Source organism: Lycorma delicatula, chromosome 1 (assembly GCF_047948215.1).
Source record: "Lycorma delicatula isolate Av1 chromosome 1, ASM4794821v1, whole genome shotgun sequence".
Lineage (NCBI taxonomy): Eukaryota > Metazoa > Arthropoda > Insecta > Hemiptera > Fulgoridae > Lycorma > Lycorma delicatula.
Genome location: NC_134455.1, coordinates 72849152 through 72876044, shown reverse-complemented (window position 1 = coordinate 72876044; position 26893 = coordinate 72849152). Strand labels below are relative to the sequence as shown.

Sequence of the window (26893 nt, the reverse complement as noted above, 5' to 3'; positions counted from 1 at the left end):
ACTTATTCCACTGAGCTCGCAATTTTACACGGAAAGATCTCAGTCTCTCTTACATGTTAATTGTACTCGGAGGCCATTTCTTGCCGCTCTCTTGGCAGCCTCATCGGTCCGTTCGTTCCCGAGAATGACACAATACCACATAACAATACCACAGTCTTATTTATCCTTTAAAGGATATCATGAATAATTTGAACGATGGATTCAGAATGTCTGCAGCACAACTATCAAGTACACTCCTAGAGTCGGTAATTACTAGGTAGCTGTTGTATCTACCTGTCTCGATAATTTTCAAGGCAGAATGAATTGCATAGGTCTCGCAAAAGAACGTAGAGGAACAGACACTAAGATTAATAATATCTCGGTGTCGGTAAGTACAATAAATAGCCATATCCGTCTGCTGAGACAGAGCCTTCTGTATAGATGAGAGTGTACCCATTGTACTTCCTAGCCAGTTTGTTAAACTGGCTAGGAAGTCTAGCAGACTGGAACCGAGGATCCCGTTTACGGTCCCACATGGTAAATGTACGATCTCTGGAGATGCGCGTAATTAAGGAGCGTCGCATCCTATTTCCTTTCCAAGGATCGGCGGGGCAGCAGATCTGGTTCTTGGAGAAGCAGCCTGAGATTGAAAAACTGCGGTAAGGACGTCCTTCCTTCAAGTAGTGAAGTGCAAGCGTGCCTGGTCATTTGCCGTGAGCAGTCGATCGCGTGTTTGATAGTCTGGTATATCCTCCTGTAATGAAATGGGAGTTTATCGGATTCCACCAATAAGCTTGGTATAGGGGAAGTTGGGAACGCCCCTATCAACATGCGAATGCAGGTATTGTGCAAGAGGTCAAGTATGCACTTAATATCTCTTTCGCAGAGTTATAGAATTCAGACCCGTATTCTAGCTTCGAATGTACAATGCAAAATGTGCTCAGGATGACGGATTTATCCGCTTCCCAGTTGCAAGATTAATTGAGTATAAGGACATTCATTTTCGTTAGACATTCAGCCTTGGTGTATTTAATGTGGTTCACAAAGTTGACTTTCTCATCAGAAGTCACACCAAGAAGTCTAATCTCGTTTGTTCCCTTTATCTCATCTTCATCTAAGTGAAATTTCACCAAGTCTTTGTATCCGACTGGTCGTGTGGAGAAAACAATAAATTTAGACCTGGCTACCGACAATTTGAAACCATTACATTGTGCCCAACTGTGACTTGAGTTCATCGAATTCTGCGTTATTTCTCTAGTATTTCTAATTTCCTCACCTCTGCAGGTGATAGTAATATCATTGGCGAAGATACATTCTTCATCTGGCAGAAAGTACTCTATTAGCTCTAACACGGATCGTCCGTTTACTCAGAAAATTAGCTATAAAGCTCAACACATCCCCGTTAACGTCGTTCTGTAACAAGGTATCAATTTTCCACTCTCTCCAAGCCTTTTCAATATCTAAGATCACACAAGGAAATCCTCCTTGGAGGCGAATGTCTCACATACATCCGTCTGTATCGATATTAGGTTGTCGTGGTAGATCTGTTTTCTCTGAATCCGTATTGGTATTGGGAGAAGAATTTTATTCTCTCCAGATGCCGTTTCGGTCTATTATTTATCATCTTCTCTATCATCTTGCAAAGTGTGCATGTTAAAGCAATCGGACAATAGTTTTCTGCTGAAGTGATGTCTCGATTGGGCTTAGCCACAGGGATGACGTCCGGAAACACTCCTTCCTTTAAGATAGTGTTGAACTATCATACTCGACCATTCTCAACCAGATCGTGTTCATGATTGGTCTTATAGGTTCCTTTGATTTTGTTAATCTTTTTCCATATGTTTACTTTCTTTATTTGTCCTTCTACCCTTCGAGCGTCGTTTCTTGTATTCTACAATGGTTGCCTCATTCCGGGTGCCGTTTGTATCTGTTCGAAAACATTCTTTGACGCCTGCATCGCTAATTTGCATTCATTATTCCATCAAGGAATACTTTCTTACCAATGAATCCAGACGTTTCGGGTATACTGAGTTCAGCAGCTCGAATCACAAGATCCGCTAAGTTCTTAACGTATTTATTTATTTGAGTCCCATCACCTGTCAAATGTAAATCTCCAACGTCTTCAGTAACCAATTTCGTAACCTACTTAAGTTAGCGTGCTGCAATAGCCGTCTAGGGTTCACTCTTCAGGGAATACTGGTTTCTTTGCGGTGTTTGATTGCTATTTAAATGGGGAAGTGGTGACTGCCGTATAGTTTTGTAGGACTCCCCATTCGTAAAGATGGGCTGAGGAGACGTCACAAATGGTTAGATAAATGACACTAAAAGTCTCCTATGAGCTTTTGAGATATGTCTATGAGCCCAGGTCTAGGAAAACAAAATTCAGTTTCTCAAGGAATCTTTCCACTAACTTGCCCCTAGCGACCAACCTATTGCAGCTCCAGCTGATGCTATGAGCATTAAAATCACCCATCAGTAGGAATGGTTTGGGCAATTACCTAACTACATCTGTTACTTCTTCTACAGTAAACTCCCAACTGCTGTGGAGGTAGATATTACATAAACGTAGCGTCAAACTCACAGCCACAGCTTCAAGGCTAGTATCCAGATGAATTTCGTTATTGGCTAGATGGTCACTAATGAAGATGGCTACACCACCGCTGGTATGGGAGACATCCCATCTGTTTTTGAGAACAACATTATAACCCTTCAGAACTACATAATGGTTACTCTTAAAATTAATCTCTTGCAGGCATATCAGAGAAGGACTGAGTCGATTGATTAGACACTAAATTTTCTCTCTGAGGATGAATGTCATTGATATTCCACTATAGGATTAAGTCACTGCATTGGTGAATATTGTCTGTGTATAAAAAATTCTCTGTAAGGGCGACTAAGCACTAAGATCAGCAAGCGGGCTATCATCGAGAGGTAACTCGGCGGTGCTGTCAATCCTCATAAGACATGCTCGTAGCTTCAGCAGCTTCAACTGACTCAGTAGTCGAGACATGACGCACCAATTTATTTATTAGATGTGTGAACCTATCTTTAATACTCCTTTCTGGTACTTTCAGGTATGTTTTTCTAAGCGTAAGTATCAGTTCCTTCGTATTAGATGTGTATTCTAGTGAAAGCTTCAGTACTTCCGAGTTATTCCTACAGCATTCCAGGAATATTTTCAGGCTTGCGAATTCAGGACATGGATTATCCATGGCTTGGAAGATCTCTACTAGGGGTTTTAGGCCCGCGTCAAGCTTGTCATTGTCCTTTTTTGACTTCTTAGATCTTGTTTTGCCAACTAGTCTCAGGTTAGAAAGATCATTCGGCGCCCCTATTGCATTTCTAATGTCTCCCCGATGACCGGTTGTGTTACAGTTGGTGGACAGCGCCCTCTTCTGCGCCTTACTAGGTGCATCCGGAGGCTGGAAAAGGCTAGGAAAACCATCGGTCTGTGAAACCCGATGGTCTGTACTCCCTGGAGATGCTCCTAGGCTGCACGGGTTTACCTCTAGCAGGTTGAAATTTATCGCTACATGCCCTGAATTTTTGTACAGAGAAAGATACAGCATCAGCCCAGAGATATATCCAGTACTGCGAATCATCGTAGGTTAGGTTCATGGTGCTTGGTAACTTCGTAAAATCTTCAGGCTGTGCGTATACCTGGCTACGAAAACTCAGGATGTGTTCTTAGCCCGGTTCTGGGAAAACAAAACGAAGGGAGCTTATAGCCGATCCAAGTCAGATGTCAGAACGCTTAAGTTCTTCTTCTAATATCTATTCGGGATAACTGGACACATATTAGAGGAACTACTCTTTGGGATTTAGTCAACAAAGAGGTCCAAGAGGTTGTTCCCAACATTAACTTTGTTGTACTTATCGGTAATTGATTTAACAAGGTCACTATTGGCTAGGTAGATACACACCCGGTTCATGGAGATCTTAGATGCATACAAGATATTCTTGGGAATAACTAATTTACCGATGGCCACGATATATGCACTAATCGGAATATCTCCTACGGCATCCAGTACGATGGCTTGAGTTTTACTAGGGTAAGTTAGTTTCTGGGCTACGATGGCATAACTTCCTGGTTTCTTCGTCTGCCTAGTAAGACAGGTGCCATTACTTGAACGGTCAGCTTCATACAATGGTTCACCAGCATTACTCCAGATTGTCTGTAGTTAGTTGCTGTCAGGCATCTTATCACATACATTTTTCCAAATTGTATCTTGATCGGCCATACTCATAACTATTCCCCTGTAACAAGAGGAAGCAGCAGAGTCGAGTTATTTGTTTACCACGATCAGCTGGGCCGAGCGTCGAAAGCCTGCTAATTAATTAATATTTTAGGGCATGCTGTTACGAAGTTCATTTCCATTTTTAAATTTTTAAAGAATCGTATTTTATTAAGATTCCTGTTATAAAGAGATACCTTTCTTGTGATTATTCTAAAAATCCGTGTAATTAAATTTATAACTAACTGATTAATGTGGTGAAATTACAAATAATTCCTATATGTAATTACAAGTAATGTGTATTGGCAAATTTTTAGAAAAAAGATTTGAAATATTTCTACAATCTTGAATAAACTGTATTATTTATTGAGCAGCTTTTTCAATTTAATCTAAAAAATAAGTTAAAAAAATCTCTCCAATTTTGTCTAAAATTAGAAACTATAACAAACCAAAGATGCCCACAACTTTGTGTTCATAAAAAATTCCAAAAACACAAGAATCAGAAAAAATAAGAAATTTAAACATGTGAGTGGTGAAATTTAACATCATGAGTGGTGAACTTATCTTTCACATAAAAAAGGATGATGTGTGAGTTTGTTTGTTTGTTGTATGTGCTCTCATTTTTGCCCTCGTAACGAGAAAAGGGTTGCGCCCTTTAGTCCTCTCGCGTTCTTTTCAGGGCGAAAACAGTAATCCGTGGTTTTTTGTCGTACGTAGAGTATTGCTATCAACCGTTCCAGCAGCGGCCAAGAGGTACGAAGAGTGACAGGAGAACATAAGGGTCCCGGCTGCCCATTTCGCTGCGAGCAGTTATCACATTTGTGGGCTTGCCCAACCCAGAGTCGTAGGTAGAGAGCGAGAACCGTTAATCTGTTAGCGTCAGTTAGCGTCAGGAATAGAGAATCTTCGGTCATGGAAGGTTTCTAGGAGGTCCGCAAGTCCAGGCGGAAGCGCAAGCTGGAGCCTGTGCCATCAACCTCCTCCGAGGACGAGTCGAGTGCGATAGACACGGGCGCACCCACTCGGGCCAAAACACCTCCGGCTGTGGAAGATTTCCGGAAGGCTAAGGGCAGACCTGGCAGTTCTGCCCAGCTGGCAAAAGTAGTCCAGGTCCTCCTGGACTACTTGGTAGAGTTATTCTCTTTTCCCGGCGGCGTCGGCGTTGGTGCGAGGAAGACAATGCTACCGCGGCTGTTTAAGGTGAACGAGGCGGTAGCGGCGTTGGTCGATGGCTTCGAATCCTTGGCTTCTAAGCCGAAAGAAGTCGAAGTAGCACCCGAGGTTGTCCTGGCCCCGGCGCGGCCCAGGCGCTACGCCGTTATTTTGAAGAACAAGAGACGCCAGCAAAGTGGCTAAGAAGCCAGAGGTGATTTTTGTCAACAAGGCTGAGGGCTGGAAGACCACGAGAAAAGAACTAAAAAGGGACTTTCAGGTTGCTCTTCGCGGTAACCGAAAGGGCCTTCGCATTAGGGACATCAAGAAGACCAACATAGGGCTGATAATAAGGAGACTGTCCGAGTCATTACGGAGTCTCCGGTAGTTAAGAAGCTTGAGGTCAAGGTTGACCCCAAGCGTTTGAGAAGGCCCCGTGTCATAATCTGTGACATTGAGCGGAGTCTCTCTGATAAGGAAGTTTTGTCTCTCATTCGAGAGCAAAACACCGACTTGGATGAGGATTCGTTCAAAAACGAGTGCAGGCTGGTCTTCAAGACTAGAAAGCGTGATGCCCCACGGTATTACAGGGTTTTTTGAACTAGGCGCTGGTCTCCACCAGGAGTTCATGTTGGAGGGACGAATCTTCTTGGACTTTGCATCCTGTCGCGTTAAGGAGTACCTTGACGTGCAGAGGTGCTTTAAGTGCTGTCGGTCCGGCCACAGGGCCAAGTTCTGTAGGTATGCGTCGGGTTGCGCGCATTGTGGTGAGGAGGGCCACAAGCGTGACGACTGTCTGCAAAAGAAGGAGGCTCCGTCTTGCGTTAACTGTAAAAAGTTGCGCAAAAGTTATAGGCACTCGGTTAATAGTAAGGAGTGTGGTTGTTACTTAAGAGCGGTTGAGATTTATTTCAACTCGCTTGATGGTTAGGTTCGGTCAACTCAATGCTCAGGGTGCCTATGCAGTCCAACTAGAGTTAGGTGTGGTTGTTGAGAAACGGAGCCTCGATGTTCTTCTACAACACTCGTATGTGGTCAAGAGTGATCTGCCAGTTTTTTCAGGCTGGAATAAGTTCTACGTTGGTGATAGTAAATCCGCCGTTCTATGCAGGAAGTCTATATATAGTTCTTCATACGGCAGGCCTCTGACACGTATCACGTCGTTGTTAAACTTGCCATGGATGATCTGGAACTGGTTGTTATAAGTTCGTACTTTCAGTACAGGGATCCCACTGAACAACATTTGGAAAGATGGGATAGAATTGTAGCCTGGTAGCGAGTCGTCCTATTCTCATAGGAGTTGATGCGAACGCCAACTCGCATCTTTGGCACAGTGGAATCTCGAACGACAGCGGTGAATTAATTTAATCAACGTTCTTGTCAAGCAGGGGCGCTTCCTGCACAGGCGGCCGGATTGACCCAAGTTTTCTAACATTCTTGCGGCCAGGCTGCGGATTTTTGCTCGAACCCTGGACGAGGTCCCATTAGACGACCGGGCAAAGAATTTCTGTTCTGTGGTGGTTGAAGCCGCTGAACGCTCTATCCCTCGTAGTACGGATCGAGAGCTGGATGGTGGACTCGGGAATTGACTACGATAAAGCAAACTGTGGGCCATCTCAGGACGATCCTGATCGGCGTGCAATCTTGTTTGCGGATTATCGGCGGAAGAGGACCGAGTACTTTCATAAGATTAGGTCTTCTAAGCGTGATTACTGGCAGTCTTTTGTTGAAGAGCAGGGAAATAAGGATCCACGGGGTGTCGTCTATAGAGTTCTTGGACATAAGCGGAGAAAGGAGATTCTTCTGTCGGCTCTCTCGACCCGAGATGGTGTTGTTGTTGATAAAGATCGTGTCTTACTCATCTAATGGACGATCTACTTCCAGATGATACCGAGGTTGGTGAGACCTCGTATCATCGACGAGTCCGGAAGGAAGTCGTAGGTTTTCATTCTGACATTGTGTCTGTTGAAATTACTGAAGCGGAAGTCCGCCAAGTAATTTGCAGCCTGATTAGGAACAAAGCCCCCGGATATGATGGTATCCCGGTCGAACTCCGTGTTCGCACTCTGCCTGTGATTCTTGGTGTATTGACTAGGGTTTTCAATAGGTTGCTGTTTGCTGGGTACTTTTCAGCGTGTTGGAAACGAGTTGCTTTGAAGCTTCTTTTCAAGGGCGGCGACAAGGATTCCACTGTCAGTTCCTCTTACCGTCCTCTGACGCTCTTGCCTGTAGTAGGTAAGGTTTTTGAGAAGGTCCTGTACCTCCGCAATAATAGTAGGTTAATTTTTAACCATATGCTAATGGACGATCAGTATGGCTTCCGCCCAGGTAAGGGCACAGAGGACGGGCTTCTTAGAGTTATGGATTTGGTTTCAGGCAGCGAGTGCAAATATGTACTCGGTGTCTTCTTGAACATATCCGGGGCGTTCAACAACTTGTGGTGGCCCTCAGCTTTGTTTCAGCTGCAGCAGCGTGGTTGCACGCGAGATGAGATTAGAACTCTCTCAAGCTACTTCAGCGACAGAACTGTTGTACTCCGTGACAGCAGTTCGGAGGTGGGAAAGACGCTGTCTAAAGGTTGTCCAGAGGGCAGTCTTCTAGGTTCATTCGTTTGGGTCGTTGAGTCTTCCGATTGTGGGTGCCCGGCAGTTGTCGCATCGTGGCTTATGCCGACGATGGGCTGCTGCTGGTCGAGGGCAATTCGCTTGCCGAGATCGATTTCAGAGCGACACAAGCATGTAGGGTGCTAAGGGTGCGGAGTCTTCAGCATAAGATGGTTTTCAGTGCGGAGAAAACCACCTATGATATTTTTGATGGGCCGGCTAGCCGCAACTCGTCATCCGCAGTTTTTGATGGACAGCCTTCCAGTTAGGTATGTCACCGTTCAGAAGTATCTGGGTGTTATTCTTAATGAGAGGCTTCTCTTCAAGGAGCACCTCCAGTTTGTAGCGTAGAAGGCTACTGATGCTTTCTTCGGTGTTCGTAGAGTCATCCATCACGATTGGGGGTTGAATTACCGCACCACGCATATTCTTCATAAAGGTGTCTGTGAGGCCATAATGTTGTACGCTGCGTCCGTCTGGGCTCATCGTTTACAATTCCAAAGTTATAGGGACATTCTATTACGAGTCCAGCGTCTTATTTTGTTAGCTGTTGTCGGCGGCTACATGACTGTTTTGCGAGAGGCAGTGACTGTGATTGCTGGCATGAAACCTGTCGACATTTTTGCTACGGAACGTAGCCAGCGGTATATCTCAAAGAAGGGAGGCCTTATTACATCAGGGCGTATGCGGGAAATTGAAGACTAAGGTTTTGACTCTTGGCAAGTTAGGTGGAACAATTCTTCTACTGGTCGATATACGCATGGTATCTTTCCAAATGTTAGGGAGTTGCGTGCTATTAGTTGGGTTTCCCCCAATCGGTACACTACTCAATTTCTTTTGGGACATGGTGCCTTTAGGGACAGTCTGGCTAGGTTTATATTGGTTGACTCCGGCTTGTGTCCGGAATGTAGGGTCGATGACACGGTGGACCATGTCCTATATATCTTTCTGCGGTACGAAACTGAGCGTACCAGAGTTGGTAGGGAACTTGGAGAGAGTTCCCTACCAACTCCTTCTTCGATCTGCGAGTCAAAATGTTAAACATTTTTTTTTTAAATATCACTTCTTACTTGTTTGGTCTTATTACTGTTCATCGTATAATTCTGGATAATATATTTTACACTGAATTGCCTAAAGAAACATAATGACATCACGTTTTTATAAAAACATGATATCATTGATCAAAACATCATCGAATATTCCATCCCATAAATCATCTATTTGTAAAAGGTGGAGAAAAAAAAATTATTTTCAACGTCCTCAATATGTAAGAAAATATTCTCACATCTATTAAAATACAAAACTTAAAAGTATCAAATTTGAATCAGCCTTTTTATTAAAAGTTAGCAGTTAAAATTAAAAAGAGCAACTTTTACATGTGAACAAATTAAGGAAATTAATAATGCAGAATTATTTATTTATAAAAGTAAACGATGTGACGTGGATAACAAATAGTAATTGGAAAGGTAAAATAGAAAAGGGATATAACTTTCAACCACCTATTGATTTAATAAAATTCTTCAGTATTACTGCTTTATAAGTATTAAATACCAGATTTTTAATTGAATATGATATTTCTTTAAAATGCTAAACGCATTTTGGGGGAGATAAAGAAATTTGAAGGTCTAAAGAAATTATCAAATTAATATTTAGATTAAGATTTAATTTGAGTTAATACATTTAAAATTTGTACAATTTAGCAAGTAAGTACACTAAACTTGTTAGCACATGTGTAGCATAAGTTTTTTTTTATATTTTTATACGATGAAAAGGAAGTATTGAGATCGTAAAAAATTTCGGTTTTCAGATTTCAACGGAAATTTGGATTTTGGTCTTTTTCTTAACTGCAGTAATAAAAGCCCTCATTGAGTCATTTTCAACTATATACGAGGTGTGATAAAAAATACGGTGAATGAATTTTTTTAGCGGCAACTGCCGACGCTACATCCATATGCTGTAATTTGTCCAATAGCGTGATCAACTGAGACAGGCAGGGACAAGTTGTAACACGTTCGAGCTTTCCAGTCAGCTGCCAGAGCCGCTAGAGTGAGGTTATGTTTATCGTGTCTGTCGCGCAACATGAATTTTGAACAACGCATTAACATTAAGTTTTGTTTTAAGTTGCAAAAGAGTGCCAAAGAAGCTCACGAAATGTTAGAATCGGTGTACGGCGATAATGGGGTAATTTTGAAGACTATGTACAAGTGGTATGACCGATTTAAAAACGAAAATGAGTCTGTTGAAGACGATCAGCGTGGGGGACGTCCAGTAACCTCAAAAACAGTTGAAAATGTGCAAAAAGTGGAAATAATGGTTCGTTGAAACAGGCGAATGACTATTCGAGAGCTATCGGAAGACCTTAACATCTCGTACGGATCCGTTCAAAGCATTTTAACTAATGAATTGAAAATGAGACGAGTTAGTGCAAAATTTGTTCCCAGACTTTTGAGTGATGAACAGAAGGAAAATCGTGTGTCAATTTGCACGGAGTTGAAGGCGTGAGGCGTTGAAGGCGTTGAAGGCGATCCATGAAGTCCGGATCTTCATGCAGATCCGGACTTCATGGCCAAAATTGTAACTGGAGATGAAAGTTGGGTCTACGTCTATGGCCCTGAGACCAAAATACAGAGTTCCCAATAGAAAATCAGTTCATCTCCTCGCCCTAAAAAGGCACGTCAGTCAAAATCCAACATCAAGGTCATGCTCGTTGTTTTTTCGATAGTGAGGGCATGGTGCGATCAGAGTTCGTTCCAAGGGGAACAACTGTAAACTGTGAATTTTATAAGGGTGTACTGCAACGTTTGCGAAACGACGTACGAAGAAAGCGACCAGAAAAATGGGCCACTGGCTTCCTTCTTCACCACGACAACGCGCCGTCTCATACCTCGCTTCTCATTCACGAGTTTTTGACCGAAAAAAGTGTTCCTGTCTGTCCACATCATCCATGCTCACCATATTTAGTATCATGCGACTTTTGGCTCTTCCCAAAAATTAAAACTGTACTTAAAGGAAAACATTTTGACACCATTGCTGACATTGAGAGGGCCACGACCGAGCAGCTGAAAGCCCTTCCGAAAGACGCCTTCCAGAAATGCCTCCAGTCATGGAGTCAACGTTGGGATAAGTGCATTGCTAGCCAAGGACAGTACTTTGAAGGAGATTAAATCGAATTCTATGTAACCTTATTACTTTTTTTAATATAAAATTATTCACCGTATTTTTTGATCACACGTCGTATATTAAGTGGTAGTTATTTTCATTGGTTCCAGAGTTATAGCCAAATGAAATTTTAATTAATGAGATATTTGGATCTTACAATGGGAAGTCACATCGGTTCCAATCAAACTTCATCTCCTTTTTTATGTTTATTTTTTTAATTTAAATATATTGATTTATTAACCTCTGATTGTAAAATAATTATGATAAATAATAATTCAATAATAATAATTATTGAATTATTGTGAAAAAATTAAAAATATTAAATAATTATTATCGATCTACTTACAATGAATCCGCATATTAGTGTATAAGATTTCTAATAATTTGTTAAAATAAAAAAAATTGTACAGTTTTTTAAACCAAAAATTCTGAGTGAAAAATAAATAAAAGCTTACTTTTTCGAAAATGAATTTTCAATAAAACATAAAAATTAGTATGTCATGGTTATTTGAATTGCACGAACTTGAAATAGTTTCGTGGCATTTTATTTTGTAATTATTTATATAATTAGCTCCCAAAATAAACAATAATTCTGGTGATTTTGGTTAAAAAATAAAAAATAAAAATATAAAATGATCAAATTTTCCATCCCACAAAAAATTACATTTTGTTATTTATCATAGAATACAAGATTTGTATATTTTACTTTGATTTCCAAAATTTTATTTTACTGTTGCTTTTACCATTATTAATAAACTCAGATAAAATAAAAAAAAAGCTGACAACACACAACACAGTTGTACGACCTTTCCTTCACGCGGTTTTTTCTGATGCACGGCATACACACACAACTTTTTTCTTTTTCTTTTTTTTGCTTGATGATAGCGCCACATAAGCTTAAGGCTTGTGGGTGGGATATGGAAATGTAGCATATGAAAAATGCCGTTCCTGGCCGGGATTCGAACCCAGGACCTCCGGGTGAAAGGCCGAGACGCTACTACTTGCGCCACGGAGGCTGGCGCGAGCGGCATTTAATTCAATGATTCTAACTAAAGCGCGCGCATACCGTATTTCATTCGTACGGGTGTGGCGGAACTAGCGGCCACTTTAAATACTTTTTTACACTTTAAATATTATTCATTTTATTTAATTTTACCGCTCACCTGTAAAGTTACACATAGCGATGACTACAACAGCTGTACGTCAGTGCTACACTAGCGCTCCTTGTGACGAGAGGGATTACTATTGACGCAGTATACCCACTTTACCACTAGTTTATTTAGAGAATTTTTTGGGGTGGGGATGCGATTTTGCAAAACGTTTTTTGCAAATATTATTATTTTTTAATCGTGCCTAAGAAAATAAGACCTTAATTAGGCGAAATCTCGAGATTTTGAGTATGGCTTTGTTCTGCAGTCTCACACGCTTGACCTTTTTAAGTTGAACATTTAATGCCATCAATGCCCCATACATACAAGTAATTTAACCAAGTTTGGTTAAAATCGATTCAGTAGTTCTGGAGATATAAGGATTGCGACACCGAACACACACACGTACATACGAACATCCGGAAAATTTCCATCAGGTTTGTTTGGATTCCTTCAGTCTCAAAACGTCAAGATACGGTGAAAACGTATCTTGACCAAGTTCGACCGATTACAATACTTTCCCTTCTAAAGCGCAGTAGCTCTTTATACCGCTATAGCGCTAGACGGGAAGTAAAAATTTTACTTTATGTGATCTAACTGTTTTGTTTGATGAATTTACCTTATGATATACTTCTGTGTAAACGTAAAAACTTTTTACAATTTGCAAACTACTTTCCAATATATGTGCTTTTTCATATTCTATGTATATTCTAGAAAAGTGTAAAAAAATTGCATGAAACCAATCAAACAGTTTCATAGTTACCCACATCATACATAGGAGTGGGTAATGTGTTTAACTGTTATGTTTGTGTGTTCCCCCTGTAGCTTTGTAAATCCAACGAATTACAACCAACTTTTGGGTAGTAACAAGTATTCGGTCTGGAAGTAATGTAGGTTATCTTAAATTGTCTTAATCAGGGGGGGGGGGGCAATATTTAAAAGATTTCCTCCAGATACACTGGCGGAAAAGATTTAAAAATAACGTTTTTTTTTTTTAATGATGTTATTCCATAAAACGATAAAAAAAACATTTTTTTGCTGTACGATTTTTTTTTGAGAAATTCATCATTCTCAAGATAAACACACTAAAAAATTCAATTATCATTCATCTAATTTCCCCAACTGTAAGATGGCGTAAGCTCGTTTTTTCTGTGTGAATAAACAAAGAAATAGGTATGGTCTGTAGGTTAATGTTGATTGAATTTTTGTGCGGTTTGTAAGTTTTTATTGATTGATTTTTATTTATTTTATGTAAATATTTACTGTATGTATGTAAGTTTATACTACTTATGAAATTTTATTTCTCGGAAAATTTTTTGAAAAAGAAAAAAGTTCTTCTTCGCAAGTATACAACTGGTCCATGTCATAATGGGATTATTAGAAACAACTAAACAAGCGAGGAAAATGAAGGAGAAATGAAAAACCGAATCATTAAATTCCAGAAATAAGCTACTAGAAAACGTTAAGAATCGAATGAGCGTTGTAACAGCTAGGGGAAAAAAAGTATACCAGCATCATATCTAGATGACTACTAAATTGAGTATGATAAAGTTATGCAAACAACAAATAAGTGTTAAATAAAATAATTATTAAAAAACGAAAAACCCGACTATTAATTGTATATATCTACCTAAAATAATTATGAGAAACGAAAACAAAAATTAAACAAGTTTTTATTTCTTTTTATTCAGGCATTTTTTCAGGATAGAGTAAGTCCTGAAGTAGCCCACCGGGCTGGTCTAGTGGTTAACTCGTTATCGCAAATCAACTGATTTCGAAGTCGAGAGTTCTAAGTACAAATTCTAGTAATGACCGTTAATTTTATACGGATTTGAATACTAGATCGTGGTTACCGGTATTCTTTTGTGGTTGGATTTCAATTAACCACACTTCTCAGGAGTTGTCGATCTATAACTGTACAAGAGTACACTTTATTCTTATTCATACAAATCATCCTCATTCATCCCCTAAAGTAAAATCTCGGTGGTTTCGGAGGCTAAACAGAAAAAGACAAAACAAAATGGAGGACATTAAAGTCACCATCTCATATAGTCTAGACAGATACCTGATTACAACATAGAATGTAGAAGCAATATTACATTTCACATCGTGGACTAGATTAAGGTATCCTGAAAAAATATCTGTAAATAAAGAAAGAGAAACTTGTTTAACTATTTTTTGTTCATTTATCATAATTCTTACAAATACGATTTAAAACTATTTTTTTTTTGCATTTTTAAGAACTCCTGAAAAAATATTTATCCTAAAAAGGTAATATATTAAGAAAATTGTGAAAATACGTAAAAAGAAATAGTATATAATAAAAATTGCAGTGGGCACGTGATAAAAAATAAATAATACACAGTAAATACTTGTAAGTAAACTGAAAGTCCAATATGAAATTTATAGATCAGTCATAAACCACAAAACATTAATTTCAGCAACACATAGTCCACAAAAACAAATATTAAAACAAAGAATAAAAAGAAAAAATAAATGAGAATAAAAAGAAAGAGTAATAACAAAGAAATTAGATACGATACCACTAAACTTGACGATGTTAGATTCCAAACTGTTACGCAGACCGTAAGTCGAGTACATGGACACCCCTCAACCGTCAGACGTCCCTCATGTTATGGAGTAGATTAATTGCAAAATGGTTTACATGATTCTCAAGCCTTCCATTCCACTGGGAAGTAAGACGTCCGCAGAACATCTCGATTCCCCCCCGAGGGGAGAAGATCACACCTCGTAGCGTGTCCGGTAGCTACACCACCCCCTCCGTTCCTAGCCAGTAGTGGCTTTAACGGAGGACATCTTCTCGTCCTCAAACTGATTGCGCACCACAGCTTTCAGTCCAGGCCCCGCAGATGCCACCGATGCAGATGCCCCGAGTGACATCCGCATCGGTAAAGTTCACCCCGAGATAGTTTTATGTGTTTATGCCTTCAGAAAGAAGACAACGGAAACCTGCAGCTACCACGTCGCCCTCAGGAACTAAGCTAGAAGCCTAACAGTAGAATGAAGACCCCGCGCCTAGTCTTAACTTTTAAAGAGCCAATTACTGAATGTCTCAGATCCATACTAACAGCCTCTATAACAAACTTTCCCATTAAAAGTTTCACACATCGAAATTTAGACCTAGTTCCCTTAAGAACCCCGCTTATTAATCAAAATGAGTTTCTATCTGACTCCGCTCTGGTCCGCCCGGGAGAGGAGAATAAACGCCTACTCCCGCACAGCTCCATCGCGGAGTCCCGCGTGACATTCACCATCTTTCGCAAACCGCCGTCAAGACGCCCCTGCATACCACCGAAGCGGCACCCAGAGACGCCCCGCCGACAGTGTCGTTAGCTCATAAATGCCCTCGTCGGAGCGCGACCGCACCTCCCGGGCAAGGATAAGCATGCCCGTTGGCAGTGGCCGCAACTCCGCCGACAGCTTAATTCCAATACAAAGACACCAATTACATCTAACCGAGGCACGCTGCCTTAGTGCCTACCTTCGGTCAATCAACTGTCCAGACGGAACCTAGCCATCCGGGTTCCTATCCTAACTCCCTTCAGCCACGCTGCCCTGGGCAAGGGATTTTAGGAAGCTGGCCACTATCGTCCACTCACTGTGAGTCCTCCAGTTGACTCGCAGATCCAAAAAGGAGTGTACTCTCTCAAGTTCCCTACCAACTCTGGTACGTTCAGCTTCGTACCGGGGACAAGTATATGGTCCCCGGATCATGTCCACTGTGTCCCAGGACACAGTGGACATGGTCCACTGTGTCCTCAACTCCGAATTCAGGGCACAACCCGGAATCAACCAACCTGAACCTCGCTAGACTGCCCCTAAAGGCACCATGTCCCGAAAGAAATTGAGTTGTGTACCGATTGGGGGAAACCCAACTAATTGCTCGCAAATCCCTAACATTTGAAAAACACCATGCGTATGTCGACCAGTAGAAGAGTCGGCCCACCTAGCTTGCCAAGTGTCAAAACCTTGGTCTTCAATTTCCCGCATACGCCCGGTGGTAAGAAGACCTGCCTTCTTTGAAATATACCGTTAGCTACGCTCCGTAGCCGAAATATCTACTGGCTTGATGCCAGCGACAACAGCTAATAATAGAAAACGCTGGGCTCGTAACAGGATGTCCCTATAACATTGAAACCGCAAACGATGAGCCCAGACGGGCGCAGCGTACAACAGTATGGCTTCACAATCCCCTTTAAAAAGAATACGCATGGTACGGTAATTCAACCCACAATCGGGATGGATCACCCTACGGACGCCGAAGAAGGCATCCATAGCCCTCTTCGCCACAAACTGGAGGTGCTCCTTGAAGAGAAGCCTCTCATCAAGGATAACACCCAGATACTTCTGAACTGTCACTTACCTAATCGGAAGGCCGCCCATCACAACCCGCGGATGACGAGTTACGGCTAGCCGGCTCTTCAAAAACATCATAGTGGTTTTTTCCGCACTGAAAACCATCTTGTGCTGAAGACTCCGCACCCTTAGCACCCTACATGCTTGTGTCGCTCTGAACTCGATCTCGGCACACGAATTGCCCTCAACCAGCAGCAGCCCATCGTCGGCATAAGCCACGACACGACAACCGCCGGGCATCCGCAATCGCATGAGAGAATCGAACTCAACGACCCAAACGAGTGGACCTAGCACACTGCCCTGTGTCTGCCCTGTGGACATCCTTTAGACAGGGTCTTTCCTACTTCAGAACTGCCGTCACGAAGAACGACAGTTCTACCGCTGAAATAACTTCAGAGAGTTCTAATCACGTCTCGCGTGCAACCACGCTTTTGTAGCTGAAACAAGGCTGAGAGCCACCACAAGTTGTTGAACTCCTCGGATATATCCAAGAAGACACCGAGCATATTTGCACTCGCTGTCTGACGCCAAATTCATAACCCTAACTATTGCGTCCTCTGTGCCCTTACCAGGACGGAAGCCATACTGATCGTTCATCAGCATATGGTTAGAAGTTAACCTAGCATTTATGCGGAGGTACAGGACCTTCTCGAAAACGTTACCAACTACGGGCAAGAGCGTCAGAGGACGGTAGGAGGAGCTAACAGTGGGCTCCTTGTCACCACCCTTGAAAAGAAGCTTCAAAATTCCTCGTTTCCAGCAGGCTGGGAAGTGCCCAGCAAACAGAAACCTATTGAATACCCTAGTCAATACACCTACAATGACAGGCAGGGTGCGAACAAGTAGTTCCACCATGATACTATCATATCCGGGGGCGTTATTCCTAGCCAGGCTGCAGATCACTTGGCGGACCTCCGCTTCAGTGATCTCAGCAGATGCAACTTCAGAATTAAAACCAACAACTTCCTCTCGGACTCGCCGATGATACGAGGTCTCACCAACCTCCGTATCATAAGATGAGTTAGGACCCGATCTATGTCTATTACAATGCCGTCTCGGGTCGAGAGAGCCGACAGAAGAATGTCTTTTTTCCGCTTGTTTCCGAGAACCCTATACACAACACCCCAAGGGTCTCTGTTCCCCTGCTCTTGGACAAAAGAGCATCAGGAATCCCGCTTAGAAGACCTAATTGTATGTAAATACTCGGTCCTCTTCTGACGGTACTCCGCAAACAGGACTACACGCCGATCAGGATCACGCGCACGCTGTGCGGCTCTCCTAAGTCGGTTCACAGCCTTCTTTACCGCAGTCAAGTCCCGAGTTCACCAACTAGATCCTCTCTCTCGACCCGTACTCCGGGGGATAGAAAGTTCTGCGGCTTCAACCATCGCCGAAGAAAAAGACTCTGCCAGGTCGTCTAGTGGTACATCGTCCAAGGTGCGGGTGTAAGCCCGCATCTTGGCCGCAAGAATGTTAGAAAACTTGGGCCAATCCGCCCGCCTGTGCAGGAAGCGTCCCTGCTGAACAGGAACGTCCGCCCTATAGACATTGCGCAGCCTGCCCAGCCAATCAAAGACTATCAGCCGATGATCGCTTTCGCAATCATCGACTACTGACCAGTTAAGAGTCCTACCAGGGACGTCCTTACCCATTGTCACATCAATGTTGGTGCCACCAAAGGTCCCCCGCAAACCAACTGCACCGGCGAAGGTTGGCAACTCGCCGGCTACATTAAACACATCAAAACGATGCTGCGCAATGAAGCCTTCCAGAAGTTCACCGCTGTCACCTGAGATCCCACTGTGCCAAAGAAGCGATTTGGCATTCGCATCAACTCCTATACGAATAGCATAGCCCGCTACCAGCCTGATAATGTTATCCCATCTTTCCAAATAAAGTTCAGTGGGATCCCTGTACTGGAAGTACGAACTAATAACAATAAAGTCTACACCATCCACAGCAAGCTTGACAACGATATGATGCGTGTCAGAGGCCTGCCGTATGAAGACACTGTCTAATGAATTCCTGCACAGCACGGCGGATTTACTTTCACCAACATGGAACTTGTTCCAGCCTGAAAAACCTGGCAGATCACCCTTAACCACATAAGGGTGCTGTAGAAGAACAACATCGAGGCTCCGGTGTTCGACAACTTCACCTAACTCTACTTGGACCGCGTAGGCACCCTGGGCATTAAGCTGACCGAATCTAACCATCGAGAGAGTTGAAATAAATCTCAACTGCTCTCAGATAGCAACCGCACTCCCTGCTAGTAACTGAGTGCCTACTAATCTTGCTCAATTTTTTACAGTTGACACAAGTCGGAGCCTCCTTCTTAAGCGGACAGTCCTCGCGCTTATGGCCCTCCTCACCACAATGCGCGCAGACCGACGCATATCTACAGAACTTGGCCCTGTGGCCATAACGACAACACTTAAAGCACCGCTGCATGTCAAGGTATTCCTTAACGCGGCAGGATGCGAAGTCCAAAAAGATTCGTCCCTCGGACACGAACCTCTGAAAGAGACCAGTCCCTAGCTCAAAACCACCGTGATACCGTGGGGCATCACGCTTTCCGGTCTTGAAGACCAGCCTACACTCTTTATTGAACGTCGCCTCGTCCAAGTCGGTATTCTGCTCTCGAATGAGAGACAGAACCTCCTCGTCCGGCAGGCTTCGCTCAATGTCATACACTATAACACGGGGCCTTCTCATTCGCTTGGGGTCCACCTTGACCTCAAGCTTCTTTACCGCGGGAGACTCCGTGATGACTCGGACAGTCTCCTTGTTGTCAGCAACTACCACCAAACCTTTACTAGTCTCTTTTATGTCCCTAATCCGCAGCTCCTTCCGGTCATTACGAAGAGCAACCTGGAAGTCGCGCTTCAGTTCAGTGCTCGTGGTCTTCGAGCCCTCAGCCTTATTGATAAAAATAACCTCTGGCTTCTTAGCCAGCTTCCCGCTTTTCAACACGTCGGCGTAGCGCCTGGGCTGCGCCGACGGGGCCTGCACTACCTTTAGAGCAGCAGCCCTGACCTCCCTGGAGGACGGGGCCTGGAGGCCAGGGACTCAAAACCCTCGGACAAAGCTGCTACCGCAGACTTCACTCTGAGTATCCGTGGCAGCATATTTTTCTTACCCCCAGGGCTGAGTAGTACTCAGCCCTGGGGCTGAGTACTCTCCCGGGCTCCCGGGAGAGTAAGAAAATCGATCAGGTGATCCAGATCTTCCTGGACCCCCTTCGCTAACTGGGCAGAACTACCAGGTCTGCCCTTGGCCTTTCGAAATCCGTCCACAGCCGGCGGTGTTTTCGCCCTGGTGGGTGCTCCCGTGTCCATCGCGCTCGACTCATCGCTCGATGAGGGGGAGGATGGCACGGGCTCCTGCTTGCGTTTCCGCCTGGATTTCCTCACTTCCTGATAATCTCCCATGACCAAAGATTCCCTATGGCGTCCGCAGAACAGCGTTAAACAGATTCCTAATGTACTCGATACTCGACGCCTTTAAGGGGTAGCATGACAAGCATTTTGTTCGTCACTAAGTAAAAGCCCTTCCTTAGTCGGCTTCCTTGGTTGACAAGTTTCAGTGCCTCCCTTGCAATGTACCTCCCAAGAAACGAAATGTAACTATCTATATAATGTATATCTATATATAAATGTATGTCTATATAGATGTTTAGATGTAACTATCGGTATAGCAATATTTCAGACATCAATGTTGGTATTTTGATATGCCATTACGGTTATTTAATCATATAAGTACGCAGGGTATTTAACTAAATTGTTATTTCTAATTAGTTTTATATTTTGTTGTATAGTCATATTATTTTAACTGAATATCTTTATGTATATTTTTTCGTAATCTTTATTGAAGAAGGTGTTATGCGTATTATTTGATGGCTAAAAATTACTTAGATATATACTCCAGAAAAAAATACACAGACACGATCTTAAAAAAGTGATAACAATGTGAGGAAATGCTGTCTGGATTATAATAACAAATAAATAAATTAAATATATCTGTATTACCTAAAAACTACCCAGATCAATCGCAATCAAATTTTTACCCATGTTTCTTGGCACAACTGAAAAAGGTTTTAGATATCTTTTACATTGAAAAATATCGAAAAAAATATATATGTAGAAGTGGAAGTGGAGGAGAGCTGGTTGAAGCACAAACTTTAATGAATCGTCAACTGTAAGTGTCTATCACTGTATGAGTGGATTTGAACTGCTTATGCATATCTAAATTCCAGTTTCTAGTTTTTTTCAAATTCCGAGTTTCAAGGGTTAAAATGGATTTTTGAACTTTGTTTTGAAACCCTGTTACTTTTTTTCAATAAATAATCCAATTTTTAATAAATCAATTTCTAAATTTTTAAATTCGACCTTAAAGGTGATGAAGAAAGGTAAGCCGGCCTTCGTGGGGCGAGTGGTAGAGCGACTCGGTCTTTCATCCGGAGGTCCCGGGGTTCAAATCCCGGTCAGGTATGCTATTTTCACACGCTACTTGTCATTCATCCTATCCTCTGAAGAAATACCAAACGGCAGTCCAGGAGATTAAAAAAAAAGAAAAAAATTTTGAACAATGATTGTAAATTTTTTCAATCACAACTATGTAAACGAGATATTCAATAGATTTGAGCTTCCGAATACTCTTCAGATAAATACTAAAAACCATTTTTGATTTTTTTTTTAATTCCGATTTTATTAAGGGCTGTGAAGATATACGACGCTGTAGCTCAACCACCACAGCCACAGCCACCGTTACTGTATGTATGACTGGCTGCACCTGCCTCCGGTTACTTGACTAATAAACTAATAAAAAGATTGATCGCTATGGGAAACTCAACTAACCACATAGCGCAGGCAAAGCTGCGCTGGGGAGCTAGTATATATATATATATATATATATATATATGATTATATATATTTATCCCATTTAAAAATTTTTATGTGAAAATACTTTTAAATATTAGAATGACTAGCAATATAACATCACCTTAAAAATAAAAAAAAACAGTTTTAATCAATTTAAAAAAAATATATAACTTGAAATTATCTATTTTTTTTATGTAAATTTCTGTTGTAAAAAGTTTTTCAGTTAGATTACTTTGAAGAAACTTATAGAAAGCCAACAGAGGATTTCCTCTACAAAATAAAATTAATCATTGAAATCAGTGAATTTGATCATTAATAAGGCTTGAACGTCAGTATAAAAACGGAAAATGCTACGTAGGTTGAACTAAGTTCTTCGTTCGTTAAAGTAGAATATATATACAATATTGATTGAATTTTTTTTATATATCAGTAATTTTTCTTTAATTTAGTCATTATTAAATAGATAAAATGTATTTATGGAATTCAATCGTTTTGACTGAGACTAATTATTTATTTTTTTATTTCATTATAATTAAAAAATAGATTAAGCAATTCTAATTACATATGATAACAATTATTTTTATTTATAGAAGTTATACATTATATTTTATATAAAAAAATATGAACTTGTATTAGAGTGAATAAAAATAGATAAATAATAAAAATTAAAAAAAACATGAATGAATAAAAACACTGCAACAAACATTATTCTTTAATATAGAATAATTAAAGAGCATTGTGGGTAACAATTTTGTAAATAGTACTGTACATACTCTATATATATATATATATAGTCTATGACACTCACGGTAACACGGGGACATACATCTTTTTTTTCTTTTTTTCGTTTATTTAACCTCTGGGACCACTGTTAGGTATGCTTCAGAGGATGAGATGAATGATTTGTAGAGTGTGTGAAAATGCCATGCCTGACCGGGATTCGAACCCGGGACCTCCGAATGAAAGGCCGAGACGTTAACACTAGCGCCACGGAGACCGGCGGGGTCATACATCCAAATCGGTTCAACAGTTCAGCTGATATCAAAGAACAAACATATACCCTAAATACATTACATTCTTATTAGGGCAATCGTGTAAAAAATATCATTATTTTTATTATTTTTTTTCTAATTATTAATATTTATAGTAATGTCTTATTAATATTTTTAATGTCCTCTTTCATTATTTTCAAAAAAATAACATAAAATTTTATGAAATTTGTATAATTCGAAATTTCTTTAATTTAGAAGCAAAAAAAAAAGAAATATAATTTAGCTCACAAAATAAAAAATTTATAAAATATTAATTATAAATATTATTTTAAGAAAATCTTAGCTGTTACGTAATTTTACTAAGAATAAACATTTTGAGTACATTCTAAAACATAATGCAAGGAATTTATTGGTTTTAAAATAAAATTTTAGGTTAACCTGTTTGTTTAGAGGCTACGAAAATTTTGTACTAATTGTAGAAAAAAAAAATTCTTCTAGTATTGTATATTAGTATATCTTCTAGTATCTTCTAGTCATCTTCTAGTATACTCAATAATTGTGAAGCAATAAAAACAATATAAATAAATAATAAAAAGAGAAATATGATAACCTTAAAATTATTTGTTCTGTTGCACTATTATTATAATACTATAATAAAATTATTAAAAAAATTATTGTATTGTAAAAGATAACAAAAAACATTTTTTTACGTTATACAGAAATAATATTTATTTTAAAAGAAACAGTAACCTTAAAAAAATCATACTGAATATTTTTTAATTCATCTATTTGTTTAATTTTGATAAAAAAAATCCTCAAATTGCAAATAAGTTTGAAAAAACTGCAAATTTGAAAAACCTATGAATAAAATTTAACTAAAAAACCGTTACGTAATAAATCAGTCTCTTCAATAAATAATTTTTTTCTATGTTGATCTCAGGTACAAGATATATTATACAAAATTTTTATGTTTAGATAAATTATTTTTAATAAAAAAAGTTTTGATGTTTTTAACATTTTTATTTTTATTTTATATCAGTCTGTGTTTTTAATACCTACTTTACGTCTTTACTTTAAGAAAATTATTAAATTATTTATTTTATTTTTTTTAATTATTTTTTTTATAAGAATCAAATAAAATATCATACTGATAGACAAGTTTTTTTTAATAAAATACAATTATTTTAATCTATTTAATCTATATTTTCCTATGGATTCCTATAGCCGTTCCAGGAAAATGCTAGCACCGTCCTCCTTTCTACTTTTTTAACAACATACCTATCATTTTTAACGTGAATTAATTACTTTTTAAGTATTATAACGCTAAAAGATTTTCCCGATTTTCGAAATTATTTATATAAATATATTTATTAAAAAAAAGAAAGTTAATTCTTGTTAAATGAGTGGGTCCTCTTGTATTTTATACAGAATATGAACATTAGTTTACATAAATTTGAGTTTTTTATTCATTAAAATTAATAATTATATGTTTTTTTAAGTTTTTCCATTTTTTTTTCAAATATAATATATACTTTTTTAGTTATGTAATGTTAAACTTTAATATGTTTCTCATTCTTTATTAACAAACAACAAATAAAATTATCTCAATGGATGATAAAATTAAAAAAAAATCTAATTTTTTAAGTAACTTTATAACCAAAAGAAGTCACAGCTAGATATGTGAAATATTTAATAGAAATAAGAGAAAAATACTACATACACAATGCTTAAAGTGCAACAAGTTTAATTTTATCCTACCAATCTAAGAGTTTACTAGTCCACATTTGTTGAGGTTATAAGTTGTAATAAACATTAAAATTGTAATTTTATCGATAAAAACAAATTATAACGACTTAACTTCACTTCTTTACGTACCTTGAACTTGAAGCTTGAAGCATTTTATCGTCTATTGAACTTGTTAACCGTATGACCACGTGAACCTTTCTCAAATGGAAGCAAAACTGCAACGGATTGCTGTACACTGCTTACATAATGCTCTCCGATTCTATGTTATGTAACCACCTTTTCTCCCCTCCACTATAATTCTTCGGGTATCTTCAAGGAGAGACTCTCCACAGAATACGTTTAGTATTTGTCCGCATTTACCGATGCATAAACGTCAATCTGCTAAATAATGTTTTAAATTATAAAACTTGTCAACCAATATTAATATGCTAAATAAAAAGCCATAATTATCAAAAGTTACTTTTAATATTACAATAAATTAAGCACTAAAATTCAATTAACTATTTTTTATAATTCTTCTTGGAAATTATTTGAAATACATAATTACCATTAAAAGAAAACAAAAAAACAAAAAAAAAAAACATTAATTATTATAAGTACTTAATTTTCGGTTTTAACTCAAAACTGAATATATTGTAATAAGCAATCTAATCTAATTTTTTAATAAAAAATATTACTTACTTTAGATTATTTTTGCTTTAGATTACTTACTTTTAGATATGTATATATATAAATAGGTCTATCCTTTAAAAAATGAATTGCCTTCTAAACAATGTTACAATAAATGATACAACAGGTTGGCGCCGAATAACAATTATTATAATTTTTATTGTTTATTTAATTTTTTTCTAGGCGAAAAACGCTTTGGTGTTATCATCACCCGAGCACGATGTATATATGTGTTTAAAAAACTAAACTTTAAAAATCCACAATTAAAAATTAAATTAAAACGCCCGGAAAAAAAACATGAAATATAAATACAAGGCCTAATAGATAAAAAAAAAAAAATAAAAAACAAAATAAAAACTGAGAATAGAAATTTAAAAACAAAATCAAAACAAACTAAAATATTAGTAACAAAGACAGAACAAAAGACTTAAACAGAAATGTTAAGATACAAAATGTACAATTATAAAAAAATCTAAAAACACAGTTAAAAATTCGTAAAATATTAGTACCCGGAGAAACAAAAACACCTTGTCCAAAAGTTCTTCATTATTACCCAGGATTTGGCGAAAAGTCCTGGGAAATTTAAATTTACGACGCAAGGCCGAATTACTATAATGAATGACAATAAATTTGTAACATGTGAAAAGTGAAACCGGGATTTGAACCCGGAACCTCAGGATGAAAGAAAGAGACGCTATCATTACAGCACGTAGATAGGGTGATATATTATCTATTCTGATAACTTTGTGTTTTAATTGTGTTTAATGTACTGGTTGCAATTTATTTAATCCTGACAGTAGTTTATTATACGGAAGGTAAATAAATAATAATTTAGTATTAAATTATTGATTTGATAATTTGATTTTAATTTCTCGTTATCATATCAGGTCTGATAAGAAAGGTTACTACTGTAGCTTTACTTTTAAAGCTATTGTCATATTACTGGTACAATAATATTTTATTTTATTGACATATCTGTTGTTATAAAATACGTTAGAATTTATTTAACTACTTACAGAGTATCAGTGAGAAGTTAGGAGGGTTTCAAAAAGGGCTCCCCCGGACGTAGCCAAGTGAGTAATCAAATTACTGACTTAGGAGTAGTACACGTTAGTGGTGACTGAACTCTTTTTCAACCTCATTGGAATTGTATAGAACCTAAAAGGTGATTAAAAATATGGAACCGAAGCCTAAACGAAAAGAAAAGGACGTAATGGCTAAAGACGGGCGAGGCAAAACAGCGAGCGAAACTGTCGGGACTGGGAGTCAAAGGCGCTCGCAGTTCAGAGTGGTTTGTGATTCAAAACCCACAACATCGAGTACTGAAAGTGTAGGTGATTCACGACATTTGACTGAAGAGAAGGACGTTGCGAAGAGGGTGGAGAAGGGGCAGAAACGCTCGAGGCAGATATCATCTGAGGAGGAGGAACTCCCCCCGGAGGTACTAGAGACATTAACCTCACCTTGCACTGCAACAGAATCTGGGTAGAGGTGTGGAAAGATATATTATAGAGGCTAAGGGTTTGTGTGAACTGTATAAAAAATTCGGACAATTATGGGAGATGTCACCCCCGATAACTGGCATTAGCCAAGCCAGTCAGATTGATGAGTTGAGAGTTGATGCCCTTGCTGGGGATTTGACAGATGTGGAATTTTTAGATCAACTGTCGTTTAGATGTCCATCGGCTCTACCTAACAAGGTTAGAGAGGTGAAGAATATTGCTGAAGAGAATAGTGACACGTGCTTATTTGTGGATCTTGCCCGGACTGGGAGAAATGAGGAAGATAAATCCCGCAATGCTACATTCAAATCCGGAGACTTCATGTGTGAAGTGTCGTCACTTACGGGTGAAGATGTCGAGCTAATTCAGAGAAGCAAATACAGCATTTATTGTAACTTCTCTGGAGCGGACGAAGGGGCGTTGGAAGTAATCTTGACGTCTATTAGGCGAG

At 39.3% G+C, this 26893-nt stretch overlaps 1 protein-coding gene across 1 annotated transcript in view; it reads right to left on the bottom strand.

The window, feature by feature from the left end:
* Nucleotides 1-24495, bottom strand: part of LOC142318127 (facilitated trehalose transporter Tret1-2 homolog) — a 139954-nt gene extending 115459 nt beyond the window's left edge. The window contains exon 1 of the mRNA XM_075354667.1: nucleotides 24401-24495. Coding sequence (XP_075210782.1) covers nucleotides 24401-24423 — 23 coding nt within the window. The 5' untranslated portion in view covers nucleotides 24424-24495. The remainder of the gene's footprint in view (nucleotides 1-24400) is intronic.
* Nucleotides 24496-26893: the final 2398 nt, after the last annotated feature.